The 15,266-nt window shown below is 32.1% G+C and overlaps 1 protein-coding gene across 1 annotated transcript in view; it reads left to right on the plus strand.

Moving 5' to 3' along the window:
- Positions 1-15,266, plus strand: part of LOC135139476 (LIM homeobox transcription factor 1-alpha) — a 45,037-nt gene that overhangs the window by 9,215 nt on the left and 20,556 nt on the right. The window contains exon 2 of the mRNA XM_064069716.1: positions 8,808-8,988. Within this exon, the coding sequence (XP_063925786.1) occupies positions 8,808-8,988 (181 nt within the window). The remainder of the gene's footprint in view (positions 1-8,807; positions 8,989-15,266) is intronic.

Below are 15,266 nucleotides of genomic sequence, written 5' to 3' on the forward strand. Positions count from 1 at the left end.
ATTTCTTTGAAAATTCTTCTTCATTTCTTTAGAATCACCAAAATGAAAAACTGCAAATTTTGGGATGTTTTCTAAATTCGAATTTGAAACTTAATTTTTAAAAATCTTGGTGTGGAGCCATCAAAAGAGTAAATTGTTGATTCAGCTTGTCGCGATGTGTATCGCAGGATTTTTTTTATTGATTTTTAGGTAACTTCGCCGAAAGCTCAATTTTTCAAAAACTTGAAATTTTCAACAATTTCATGAACATTTTCGAAAATTATCTAAAGAGTTTCTTAGCTTGATATCGACCCCCGGGAGTGTTTTTCGGGTTAATTTTTTCGAAAATTTCTACCATGTTCCAAAAATCGCCAAAAGACATCGTAATACATAATTGAGTTAGTTTCAAAAATTGACTGAATTTGAAAAATTTAATATTTCGACAATTTTGCTCAGCGATCATCAACAAGCTATCTTTTAAGATTCAGATTGTCGATATCCTAGAATTTTTAATGAATTTTTAACCAATTTCGCCAAAAGCTCAGTTTTTTAATGTATGAAATCCATGAAATTTTTGACATTTTCCTGAGCACCATTCAAAATTATTTATTTAAAGAGTTTAGTTTGTTGATTTCGATATCCTGAGGTGCTTTTGGGTTTTTTTTTGAAAATTGTTCTTCATTTTTGTAGAATCACCAAAATGAAAAACTGCAAATTTTGGAATGTTTTCAAAATTCAAATTTGAAATTTAATTTTTAAAAATCTTGGTGTGGAGCCATCAACAGGCTAAATTGTGGATTCAGCTTGTCGCGATGTGTTTTGCAGGATTTTTTTTATAGATTTTTAGGTAACTTCGCCGAAAGCTCAATTTTTCAAAAACTTGAAATTTTCAACAATTTCCTGAACACTTTCGAAAATTATCTGCATAGTTCCTTTGCTTAATATCGACTCTCGGGAGTGTTTTTCTGGTTAATTTTTTCGAAAATTTCTACCATTTTCGAAAAATCGCCCAAAGACATCGTAATACATAATTGAGTTAGTTTCAAAAATTGACTGAATTTGAAAAATTTAATATTTCGACAATTTTGCTCAGCGATCATCAACAAGCTATTTTTTTAGAATCAGATTGTCGCTATCCCAGAATTTTTAATGAATTTTTAACCAATTTCGCCAAAAGCTCATTTTTCTATATATGAAATCCATGAAATTTTTGACATTTTCCTGAGCACCATTCAAAATTATTTATTTAAAGAGTTTAGTTTGTTGATTTCGATATCCTGATGTGCTTTTGGGCTTTATTTCTTTGAAAATTCTTCTTCATTTTTCTAGAATCACCAAAATGAAAAACTGCAAATTTTGGGATGTTTTCAAAATTCGAATTTGAAACTTAATTTTTAAAAATCTGGGCGTGGAGCCATCAACAGGCTAAATTGTTGATTCAGCTTGATGCGATGTGTATCGCGGGATTTTTTTTATAGATTTTTAGGTAACTTCGCCGAAAGCTCAATTTTTCAAAAACTTGAAATTTTCAAGAATTTCCTGAACAATTTCGAAAATTTTCTAAAGAGTTTCTTAGCTTGATATCGACCCCCGGGGGTGTTTTTCGGGTTAATTTTTTCGAAAATTTCTCCGATGGTCCAAAAATCGCCCAAAGACATCGTAATACATAATTGAGTTAGTTTCAAAAATTGACTGAATTTGAAAAATTTAATATTTCGAACATTTTGCTCAGCGATCATCAACAAGCTACATTTTAGGTTCAGATTCTCGACATCCCAGAATTTTTAATGAATTTTTAACCAATTACGCCACAAGCTCAGTTTTTCAATATATGAAATCCATGAAATTTTTGACATTTTCCTGAGCACCATTCAAAATTATTTAAAGAGTTTATTTTGTTGATTTCGATATTCTGAAGTATTTTTCGGTTTAATTTCTTTGAAAATTCCTATCATTTTTCCTAGAATCACTAAAATGAAAAACTGCGATTTTTAGAATGTTTTAAAAATCCGAATTTGAAACTCAATTTTTGTAAATCTTGGTCTGGAGCGATCAACAGACTAAATTTTTCGTTTCAACTTGTCACGATCCGAAGATTTTTTCTGGATTTTTAAGTAACTTCGTCGAAAGCTCAATTTTTCAAAAGCTTGAAATTTTCGAAAATTTCCTGATCACTTTCGAAAATTATTTAAAGAGTTTCTTTGGTTGATATTAACCTCCGGGGGAGTTTTTTGGGGTTAATTTCTTCGAAAATTTCTACAATTTTCCTAGAATCGCCAAAATGACATATCATAATATTTGAGATATTTTCAAAAATTGACTGAATTTGAAAAATTATAATTTCAAAAATCTTGGTCAGCGACCAATAACTGGCTATATTTCTCAATCCAAATTGTCTACATTCCAGACTTTTTTATGAATTTTTAACCAATTTCGCCAAAAGCTCAGTTTTTCAATATATGAAATCCATGAAATTTTTGACATTTTCCTAAGCACTATTCAAAATTATATAAAGAATTTATTTTGTTGATTTCGATATTCTGTAGTGCTCTTCGGTTTTATTTCTTTGAAAATTCGTACCATTTCTCTAGAATCACTAAAATGAAAAACTGCAATTTTTGGAATGTTTAAAAATACGAATTTGAAACTCAATTTTTGTAAATCTTGGTCTGGAGCGATCAATAGACTAAACTTTTCGTTTCAACTTGTCACGATATATATATCCAAAGATTTTTTCTGGATTTTTAAGTAACTTCGTCGTAAGCTCAATTTTCAAAAGCTTGAAATTTTCGACAATTTCCTGAGCACTTTCGAAAATTATTTAAACAGTTTCTTTGGTTGATATTAACCTTCGGGAGTGTTTTTCGGGTTAATTTCTTCGAAAATTTCTACAATTTTCCTAGAATCGCCAAAATAACATATCATAATAATTGAGATATTTTCAAAAATTGACTGAATTTAAAAAATTATAATTTCGAAAAGCTTGGTCAGCGACCATTAACAGGCTATATTTTTCAATCCAAAGTGTCTACATTGAAGACTTTTTAATGAATTTTTAACCAATTTCGCCAAAAGCTCAGTTTTTCAATACATATATGAAATCCATGAAATTATTGACATTTTCGTGAGCACCATTCAAAATTATTTAAAGAGTTTATTTTGTTGATTTCGATATTCTGAAGTACTTTTCGGTTTAATTTCTTTGAAAATTCCTACCATTTTTCTAGAATCACTAAAATGAAAAACTGCAATTTTTGGAATTTTTTAAAAATCCGAATTTGAAACTCAATTTTTGTAAATCTTGGTCTGGAGCGATCAACAGACTAAATTTTTCGTTTCAACTTGTCACAATATATATATCCAAAGATTTTTTCTGGATTTTTAAGTAACTTTGTCGAAAGCTCAATTTTCAAAAGCTTGAAATTTTCGACAATTTCCTGAGCACTTTTGAAAATTATTTAAACAGTTTCTTTGCTTGAAATTAACCTCCGGGAGTGTTTTTCGGGTTAATTTCTTCGAAAATTTCTACAATTTTCCTAGAATCGCCAAAATGACATATCATAATAATTGAGATATTTTCAAAAAATGAGTGAATTTGAAAAATTAAAATTTCGAAAATCTTGGTCAGCGACCATTAGCAGGCTATATTTTTCAATCCAAAGTGTCTACATTGCAGACTTTTTTATGAATTTTTACCCAATTTCGCCAAAAGCTCAGGTTTTCAATATATGAAATCCATGAAATTTTTGACATTTTCCTGAGCACCATTCAAAATTATTTAAAGAGTTTATTTTGTTGATTTCGATATTCTGATGTGCTTTTCGGCTTTATTTCTTTGAAAATTCCTACCATTTTTTTAGAATCACTAAAATGAGAAACTTCGATTTTTAGAATGTTTTAAAAATCCGAATTTGAAATTCAATTTTTGTAAATCTTGGTCTGGAGCGATCAACAGACTAAATTATTCGTTTCAACTTGTCACGATATATATATCCAAAGATTTTTTCTGGATTTTTAAGTAACTTCGTCAAAAGCTCAATTTTTCAAAAGCTTGAAATTTTCGACAATTTCCTGAGCACTTTTGAAAATTATTTAAAGAGTTTCTTTGGTTGATATTAACCTCCGGGAGTGTTTTTTGGGTTAATTTCTTCGAAAATTTCTACAATTTTCCTAGAATCGCCAAAATGACATATCATAATATTTGAAATATTTTCAAAAATTGACCGGATTTGAAAAATTATAATTTCGAAAAGCTTGGTCAGCGACCATTAACAGGGTATATTTTTCAATCCAAATTGTCTACATTACAGACTTTTTTTATGAATTTTTAACCAATTTCGCCAAAAGCTCAGTTTTCCAATATATGAAATCCATGAAATTTTTACATTTTCCTGAGCACCATTCAAAATTATTTAAGGAGTTTATTTTGCTGATTTCGATATTCTGATGTGCTTTTCGGCTTTATTTCTTTGAAAATTCCTACCATTTTTCAAGAATCACTAAAATGAAAAACTGCGATTTTTAGACTGTTTTAAAAATCCGAATTTGAAACTCAATTTTTGTAAATCTTGGTCTGGAGCGATCAACAGACTAAATTTTTCGTTTCAACTTGTCACGATATATATATCCAAAGATTTTTTCTGGATTTTTAAGTAACTTCGTCGAAAGCTCAATTTCTCAAGTTTGAAATTTTCGACAATTTCCTGAGCACTTTTGAAAATTATTTAGAGAGTTTCTTTGGTTGATATCAAGCTCCGGGATTGTTTTTCGGGTTAATGTTTTGGAAAATTTCTACAATTTTTCTAGAATCGGCAAAATAACATATCATAACAATTGAGATATTTTCAAAAATTGACTGAATTTGAAAAATTTAATATTTTGAAAATCTTGGTCAGCGACCATTAACAGGCTATATTTTTCAATCCAAATTGTCTACATTGCAGACTTTTTTATGAACGTTTAACCAATTTCGCCAAAAGCTCAGTTTTTCAATATATGAAATCCATGAAATTTTTACATTTTCCTGAGCACCATTCAAAATTATTTAAAGAGTTTATTTTGTTGATTTCGATATTCTGAAGTGCTTTTCGGCTTTATTTCTTTGAAAATTCCTATCATTTTTCTAGAATCACTAAAATGAAAAACTGCAATTTTTGGTATTTTTTTAAAATCCGAATTTGAAACTCAATTTCTGTAAATCTTGGTCTGGAGCGATCAGCAGACTAAATTTTTCGTTTCACCTTGTCACGATATATATATCCAAAGATTTTTTCTGGATTTTTAAGTAACTTCGTCGAAAGCTCAATTTTTCAAAAGCTTGAAGTTTTCGACAATTTCCTGAGCACTTTTGAAAATTATTTAAAGAGTTTCTTTGGTTGATATTAACCTCCGGGAGTGTTTTTCGGGTTAACTTCTTCGAAAATTTCTACAATTTTTCTAGAATCGGCAAAATAACATATCATAACAATTGAGAGATTTTCAAAAATTGACTGAATTTGAAAAATTTAATATTTCGAAAATCTTGGTCAGCGGCCATTAACAGACTATATTTTTCAATCCAAATTGTCTACATTACAGACTTTTTTATGAATTTTTAACCAATTTCGCCGAAAGCCCAGTTTCTCAATACATGAAATCCATGAAATTTTTACATTTTCCTGAGCACCATTCAAAATTATTTAAAGAGTTTATTTTGCTGATTTCGATATTCTGAAGTACTTTTCGGTTTAATTTCTTTGAAAATTCCTACCATTTTTCTAGAATCACTAAAATGAAAAACTGCAATTTTTGGAATTTTTTAAAAATCCGAATTTGAAAGTCAATTTTTGTAAATCTTGGTCTGGAGCGATCAACGGACTAAATTTTTCGTTTCAACTTGTCACGATATATATATCCAAAGATTTTTTCTGGATTTTTAAGTAACTTCTTCGAAAGCTCAATTTTTCAAAAGCTTGAAATTTTCGACAATTTCCTGAGTACTTTCGAAAATTATTTAAAGAGTTTCTTTGGTTGATATTAACCACCGGGAGTGTTTTTCGGGTTAATTTCTTCGAAAATTTCTACAATTTTTCTAGAATCGCCAAAATGACATATAATAATTGAGATATTTTCAAAAATTGACTGAATTTGAAAAATTTAATATTTCGAAAATCTTGGTCAGCGACCATCAACAGGCTATATTTTTCGATTCAGATTGTCTACATCCCAGAGTTTTTTACGAATTTTTAACCAATTTCGTCAAAAACTCAATTTTTCAATGTATGAAATCCATATTTTTTTTTGTTTTCCTAAACACCTTTCAAAATTATTTAAAGAATTTATTTTGTATATGTCGATATTCTGGGTTGTTTTTCGGCTTTATTTTTTTGAAAATTCCCACCATATTTCTAGAATCGCCAAAATGAAAAAGTCAATTTTTGGAATGCTTTAAAAATTCGAATTTGAAACTCAATTTTTGAAAATCTGGGTCTGGTACGATCAACAGATTGAATTTTTCGATTCAGCTTGTCACGATATACATCACAGGATTTTTTGTGGATCACTTCGTCGAAAGCTCCATTTTTCAAAAGCTTGAAATTTTCAACAATCCTTGGAGCACTTTCGAAAATTATTTAAAAAGTTTCTTTGGTTGATATCGACTTCCATGACTGTTTTTCGGGTTAATTTCTTCGAAAATTTCTACAATTTTCCTAGAATCGCCAAAATGACATATCGTAATAATTGAGATATTTTCAAAAATTGACTGAATTTGAAAAATTTAATATTTCGAAAATTTAGGTCAGCGACCATCAACAGGCTATATTTTTCGATTCAGATTGTCTACATCCCAGAGTTTTTTACAAATTTTTAACCAATTTCGTCAAAAGCTCAATTTTTCAATACATAAAATCCATAAAATTTTTTGTTCTCCTAAACACCTTTAAAAATTATTTAAAGAATTTATTTTGTATATGTCGATATTCTGCGTTGTTTTTCGGCTTTATTTCTTTGAAAATTCCCACCATATTTCTAGAATCGCCAAAATGAAAAAGTCAATTTTTGGAATGCTTTAAAAATTCGAATTTGATACTCAATTTTTGAAAATCTTGGTCTGGAACGATCAACAAACTGAATTTTTCGATTCAGCTTGTCACGTATATATATCCCAGAATTTTTTGTGGATTTTTAGGTAACTTCGACGAAAGCTCCATTTTTCAAAAGCTTGAAATTTTCAACAATTCTTTGAGCACTTTCGAAAATTATTTAAAGAGTTTCTTTGGTTGATATCGACTTCCATGACTGTTTTTCGGATTAATTTCTTCGAAAATTTCTGCAATTTTCCTAGAATCGCCAAAATAACATATCGTAATAATTGAGATATTTTCAAAAATTGACTGAATTTGAAAAATTTAATATTTCGAAAATTTAGGTCAGCGACCATCAACAGGCTATATTTTTCGATTCAGATTGTCTACATCCCAGAGTTTTTTACAAATTTTTAACCAATTTCGTCAAAAGCTCAATTTTTCAATACATGAAATCCATAAAATTTTTTGTTTTCCTCAACACCTTTCAAAATCATTTAAAGAATTTATTTTGTATATGTCGATATTCTGGGTTGTTTTTCGGCTTTATTTTTTTGAAAATTCTTACAATATTTCTAGAATCGCCAAAATGAAAAAGTCAATTTTTGGGATGCTTTAAAAATTCGAATTTGAAACTCAATTTTTGAAAATCTTGGTCTGGAACGATCAACAGACTGAATTTTTCGATTCAGCTTGTCACGATATATATATCTCAGGATTTTTTGTGGATTTTTATGTAACGTTTCTTTGGTTGGTATTAATCTATAGGAGTGATTTCGTCTTAGTTTCTTCGAACATTTTTACCATTTTCCTAGAATCGCCAAAATGACATCGCAATAGCTGAAATATTAAAAAAAAATAAATTGAATGTGAATATTTCTTAAATCTTAATCCAAGACCATCAACAGGTTGTGTTTTTCATTTGAGCTTTTCTAATTGAAAACAATCGAAATATTAAAATAATAGCAGCATCTGTAGGCCTGGAAAAGGTCGAAACTAGAGGTGGACGGAAGCAGGGTGGAGTATTAAGACCAACGTTACTTAAAATAGTGTTGGATGATATATGTATATAACGAAGACAATAAAAATAAAAGCTAAAAATTACAATAGTATGAAAGACTGAACAAATTTTATTTATAGTTATAGTGTAGTTTACATTAACGCGTATTGGTAAACTTAGAATTGAAGTATAATAATAATAATAATAATATTTCACAGGACAATAAATTTATAGTGGCTACAAAATTAACGTCCTTGGATTATTATTAATACTTGTATTTATTTTCGAAAAAACTCATTAAAACCTTTTTTATTGGGGTCGCCCGAATTACACTATCCCTTTTATTTTCCTCATAAATTCACAACGATAATGTATTTTTTATATATAAATATAAAAACAGTCACCATTAAACGATAATCGGCTAATCGCAGTCCGGCTAGTCCAAAATTAAACCTCCGCCTGCACCGACTCCGCATCGCGAGGGTTCCCTAAACACTAATAAGCATGACATTGCATGAAATCGCGATTTAAAGAGTTAAATAGGCAACAAAGGATTTATGCTCCGGATTAACACCCCCAAATTTGCTAAATGTATTCAGAGGCCGACTTTAAAGCCGGAGATTGATGAAGTTTTACCGCAGGTGGCTCTTGTCTGCAGATTTGTACACAATTAGATGAATGCACTCCTGACAAATCTGTGTGTTCCTGCACCGAGTACCGTGTTTGTGCGAAAGATGATCGATTTTTCATTTCTTTTTTTGCAGCGGCGGGATTAGGTCCGTTGTGTGGCATGTGTTGCAGACCCATTAACGATCGATTTCTTCTAAGGATAATGGACGTTTCGTATCACGAGCACTGTGTGCAGTGTTGTGCCTGCGGAGACCGCCTGCACCACACATGTTTCGTGAAGGACTCGAAATTGTATTGTAGACTGGATTATGATAGGTAAGTTTCGCTGTGTGAGTTTAGTGCGGATAAAGGCGGTGGCGCCTCCCGGAGGACTCCATTATCCGGATCTTAATAAGATTCCGATATATCTCAATGAAGGTTTCCCTATGCATTTCTGCACGACGTCTGCGAATTTCCCCCTGCATATATGTGTGGCACGGGATTAGAACTATCGCTGAAGAACGGCAGGCAGCATATTGCCAACCTCCCCCGATGCAATATGTTCCCGAACCGTCGCGTGTCATGGTTTATATTATTTGAGCCCCCGGAGCAAACTCTTTCATACAATGCTCGTGGAACAAAGAGTCGGCATTCCTTTATTTATAGCAGAAACAACAATAACAATTTCAAGAGAACGTTTGAAGAATGACTTTTTCGCAACATTGTTGGAAGATATGAGTATGGCACGAATTTGATTGGGACGGCGGGGTTTAACGGTGTACCTGCGTTGTTTATTACATTGCAGGGCTGATTTGTAGGGACACAAGTTTGTTCAAATATTTTTTGTAATATTGGACGATTCATTCTTTGTCGGTATTCATCGTCATCCAGTCTTATTGGTTTCCATATTGTCATTAAATGTTTCCTTCTAATCTTCTTTTTTTTATCTCAAAATCGAAAGAAATTTTATTAAGGTGTAGTATTTTTTCAAACTAATTCTAGCCGACACTAGTCTACACTTAAATTCACTTGTGTAATTGTACGAATCTTGGAAATTATTTTTTACAAAAACTCGTTACACTATTTTTGGACACAATTTAATGATCAAGATTGACTAAAATCGATATTAAAATATAAGATTTTTCAACTGTAAACGTATCGCTTCAGTTCGATTCTTATTTCTTACCATTTTTTCCTCATAATAATTACGTGTGTAAGGTAATTATCATTGACGACTAACTACTTCGAAAAGAAACCATAATGGGTTTCCGAGGGTCTTCCAAAGTATTTCAAAACAAAACAAAATGGTCCATCTGGAATCCTTCAAACTACTTCAAAAACTTAACATAAGAAGTTCTCGAGAATCTTTCAAATTACTGCGAAAACCGGACATAAGTGGATCAAAAACAAGACAAGGGAACTCCGAAATTCTTTAAAACTACTTCAAAACCAAGCACGAGTGGTCCTCGAGAATCTTTCAAATTACTTCTGCAACTTCAAAAAACAAATACAAGGGATCCACGAGATTCTTTCATATTATTTAGAAAAACGACGTACATGGTCCCCGAGATTCTACTTCATTGACAAAACTAAAGGAGTACCAGAAATTTTTTCAAACTAGTTTAAAAAACAGCCACAAGGGGTCCAAAATTCCTACAAGGTACTTCAAAAACAAAACAAAAGGAGCCATCGAGATTCTTCCAAACTATTTCAAAAACTTGACATAAGAAGTCCCTGCGATTCTTTCTAATTACTTCAAAAATTGGATATAAGAAGTCAAATCACTTCTAAAACAAGATAAAAGGCAACCCCGAGATTCTTTCAAACTACTTCAAAATTATCCCCGAGATTTTTTCACAAACACACGCAATACGGGAGATTGTTTTCAAATTATATACTTCAAAAACCAAACACAATTACTTGAAAAACACGACACAAGTAGTTCCCGAGATTCTTTTAAATTACTTCAAAAACTGAACATAAGAAGTCCCTGAGATTCTTTCAGATTACTTCAAAACAAAACACAAGGGGTTTCCGAGACTATTTCAAATTATTTTAAAATCATACACAAGGAGTTTCCGAGATTTTTTCAAACTATTTCAGCAACAAAACATAGAAGTGTCTTCGAGATACTTTCAAATTTTTCGAAAACAAAACACATAAGAGGTCCCCCATATTCTTCCAAACTACTTCGAAATCCAAACATAAGGTAACTCTGAGATTTTCCCAAACTACTTTAAAAAGACGCACAAGAGGTTCCCGAGATTCTTTCAAACTACTTCAAAAACCGAACATACGAAGTCCCCGAGATTCTTTCAAACTATTTACTTCAAAAACCGGACATAAGTGCTTCCCGAGATTCTTTCAAAGTACTCCGAAAACCAAACACAAGGTTACTCTGAAATTCGCTTAAACTACTTCAAAAACAAAACAAAAGGGGCTTCCGAGATTTTATCAAACTACTTCAAAAACCAGACACAAGTGGTCCCCGACATTCTTTCCAATTACTTCAAAAACCGGACATAAATAGTCCCCGATATTCTTTCAAACAACTCCGAAACCGGACATAAATGGTCTCCGAGATTCTCTGAAAACTATGTACTTCGAAAACCAGACAGAAGGTAACTCTGAGATTCTCTCAAAGCATTTCAAGAACAAAACACAAGAGGTCCACCAGATTCTTCCAAATTGCTTAAAAAACCGGGCTTAAGAAGTTCGCGGGATCCTTTCAAATTAATTCAAAAACTGAAGACACGTGATCCGCGAAATACTTTCAAATTACTTAAAAAACCAGATATAAGAAGTCCGCTAAATTCTGTCAAATTACTTCTAAAACAAAACAGAAAATGTACCTGAGATTCTTTTAAATTACTTCAAAAACCAGATAAAATTTGTTCTCGAGATTCTTTCAAACTACTTCAATTTTGTCACAAACACAAGGGATACGGGAGATCTTTTTCAAATTATGTACTTCAAAAACCAAACACAATTACTTGAAAAACACGACACAAGTAGTTCCCGAGATTCTTTCAAACTACTTCAAAAACTGAACATAAGAAGTCCCTGAGATTCTTTCAAATTACTTCAAAACAAAACACAAGGGGTTTCCGAGACTATTACAAATTATTTCAAAACCATACACAAGGAGTCTCCGAGATTTTTTCAAACTACTTCAGCAACAAAACACAGAAGTGTCGTCGAGATACTTTCAAACTTTTTCGAAAACAAAGCAAAAGAGATCACCGAGATCCTCAAATTATTTCAAAAACAAAAAACAAGTGGTCCTCTAAATTCTTTCAAATAACTTCAAAAACTGCACTCCCCGATATTCTTCCAAACTACTTCGAAATCCAAAGATAGGGTAACTCTGAGATTCTCCCAAACTACTTTAAAAAGACACACACGAGATCCCCGAGATTCTTTCAAATTACTTCAAAAACCGAACATACGAGATTCTTTCAAACTACTTCAAAAACCGCACATAAGTGCTTCCCGAGATTCTTTCAAAGTACTCGGGAAACCAAACACAAGGTAACTCTGAAATTCGCTTAAACTATTTCAAAAACAAAACAAAAGGGGTTTCCGAGATTCTTTCAAACTACTTCAAAAACCAAACATAAGTGGTCCGTGGTCCCCGACATTCTTTCCAATTACTTCAAAAACCGGACATAATGGTCCCCGATATTTTTTCAAACAACTTCAAAACCGGACGCAAATGGTCTCCGAGATTCTCTCAAACTATTTTAAGAACAAAACACAAGAGGTCCGCCAGATTCTTCCACCCTGCTTAAAAACCGGACTTAAGAAGTTCGCGAGATCCTTTTCAAATTACTTCAAAAACTGAAGACATGTGATCCCCGAAATTCTTTCAAATTACTTCAAAAACCAGATATAAGAGGTCCGCTAGATTCTCTCAAATTACTTCTAAAACAAAACAGAAGATGTACCTGAGATTCTTTTAAATTGCTTCAAAAACCAGATAAAATTTGTTCTCGAGATTCTTTCAAACTACCTCAAAAACCAAACATAAGGGGTCCTCGAGCTTCTTTCAAACTACTTCAAAAACAAAAGACGGGATCCCCGAGATTCTTTCCAATTACTTCCAAAACAAATCACAAAGACCACCGAGATTTTCAGATTACTTCAAAAACAGAAGAAAAGTGATCCCCGAAATTCTTCAAAAACCGGACGTAAGACGTCGCCGAGATTCTTTCAAAGTACTCCGAAAACCAAACACAAGGTATCTCTGAGATTCTCTCAAACTACTTCAAAAACAAAACACAACAGGTCACCGAGATTCTTTCGAACTACTTCAATAATCGAATATAAGAGATCTCCTAGATTCTCTCAAATTACTTCTAAAACAAAACTAAAGGAGTACCCGAGATTCTTTCAAATTACTTCAAAACAAAGCACAAGGGGTTTCCGAGAATCTTTCAAACTACTTCAAAAACCAGACACAAGGGTTCTCCGAGATTCTTTCGAACTACTTCAGAAATAAAACAAAAGGGGTACTGGAGATTTTTTCAAACTACTTCACAAAAAACGCAGGGTGTCCTCGACATACTTCAACCTACTTCAAAAACAAAACACAAGACATAACCGAGATTCTGAAATTACTTCAAAAACAAAAGACAAATGGTCCCCGAAATTCTTTCAAATTACTTTGAAAACTGGATAGAAGACGTCTCCGAGATTCTTTCAAATTACTTCAGAAACCGGACATAAATGGTCATCGAGATTTTTTCAAACTACTTCAAAAACAAAAGGAAAGGTGCCAAGAAGATTTTTTATACTACTGCAAAAACAAAACACAGGGGGTCGTAGAGATTCAAATTACTTCGAGAACAAAACACAAGAGGTCGCCGAGATTATCAAATTACTTCAAAAACAAAAGATAAATGGTCCCCAAATTCTTCAAAAACCGGACGTAAGAGGTCCCCGAGATTCCTTCAAATTACTTCAAAAACCGGACATAAATGGCCTTCAAGATTCTCTCAAAACTACTTCGAAAACTAGACACAAGGTAACTCTGAGATTCAAATTACTCCAAAAAAAAAAAAAAACACAAGAGGTCTGCCAGATTCTTTCAAACTATGTACTTAAAAAACTGAGCATAAAAAGGTCGAGAGATTCTTTCAAAATACTTCAAAAACCGGATATAAGTGGTCCCTAGATTCTCTCAAATTACTTCAAAAACAAAACACAAGAGGTCCCCGAGATCCTTTCAAATTACTTCAAAAATCGGATATAAGAGGTCCCCTAGATTCTCTCAAATTATTTCTAAAACAAAACAAAAGATATACCCGAGGTTATTTCATACTAAATACTTCAAAAACAAAACACAGAGTTTCCTCGAGATTCTTTCAAACTACTTCAAAAACGAAACAAAAGGGGCCCCGAAAATTTTTTTAAACCACTTCAAAAACCAAACACAGGGGGTACTCGAGATTCTTTCAAATTACTTCGAAAACAAAACACAAGTGGTTACCGTGAATCTCAGATTACTTCAAACACAAAAGACAAGTGATGCCCGAAATTTTTCAAAAACCGGAAGTAAAACAACCCCGAGATTCTTTCAAATTACTTAAAAAACCGGACGTAAGAGGTCCCCGAGATTCTTTCAAATTAGTTCAAAAACCGGACATAAATGGCCTCCAAGATTCTCTCAAAACTACTTCGAAAACTACATAAGGTAACTCTGAGATTCAAATTACTCCAAAAAAAAAAAGAAACACAAGAGGTCTGCCAGATTCTTTCAAACTATGTACATAAAAAACTGAGCATAAAAAGGTCGAGAGATTCTTTCAAAATACTTTAAAAACCGGATATAAGTTGTCCCTAGATTCTCTCAAATTATTTTAAAAACAAAACACAAGAGGTACCCGAGATCCTTTCAAACTACTTCAAAGATCGGATATAAGAGGTCCCCTAGATTCTCTCAAATTACGTCTAAAAAAAAATACCCGAGATTCTTTTAGACTAATTCAAAAACCAAATAAAAAGTGTTCCCGAAATTTTTTTAAACTAAATACTTTCAAAAACAAAACACAAGCGGTCACCGTGATTCTCAGATTACTTTAAAAACAAAAGACAAGCGGTCCCCGAAATTCTTCAAAAACCGAGCGTAAGAGGTCCCCTAGATTTTTTCAAATTACTTCAAAAACTGGACATTAGAAGTCCCCGAGATTCTTTCAAATTACTTCAAAAACCGAACATAAACGGTCCCCGAAATTCTCTTAAACTACTTTGAAAACCAGACACAAGGTAACTCTGAGATTCAAACTACTCCAAAAAAAAAAACGCAAGAGGTCTGGTAGATTCTTTCAAACTATGTGTACTTAAAAAAATGGGCATACGAAGTTCGCGAGATTCTTTCAAATTACTTCAAAAATCGTATATAAGAGGTTCCCTAGATTCTCTCAAATTACTTCTAAAACAATACAAAAGATATACCCGAGGTTATTTCATACTAAATACTTCAAAAACAAAACACAGAGATTCCCCGAGATTCTTTCAAACTACTTCAAAAACGAAACAAAAGGGCTCCCGAAAAATTTTTTAACCACTTCAAAAACCAAACACAGGGGGTACCCGAGATTCTTTCAAATTAC

Source organism: Zophobas morio, unplaced genomic scaffold (assembly GCF_036711695.1).
Source record: "Zophobas morio isolate AGI-343-1 ecotype UQ-CSIRO unplaced genomic scaffold, CSIRO_AGI_Zmor_V1 ptg000031l, whole genome shotgun sequence".
Lineage (NCBI taxonomy): Eukaryota > Metazoa > Arthropoda > Insecta > Coleoptera > Tenebrionidae > Zophobas > Zophobas morio.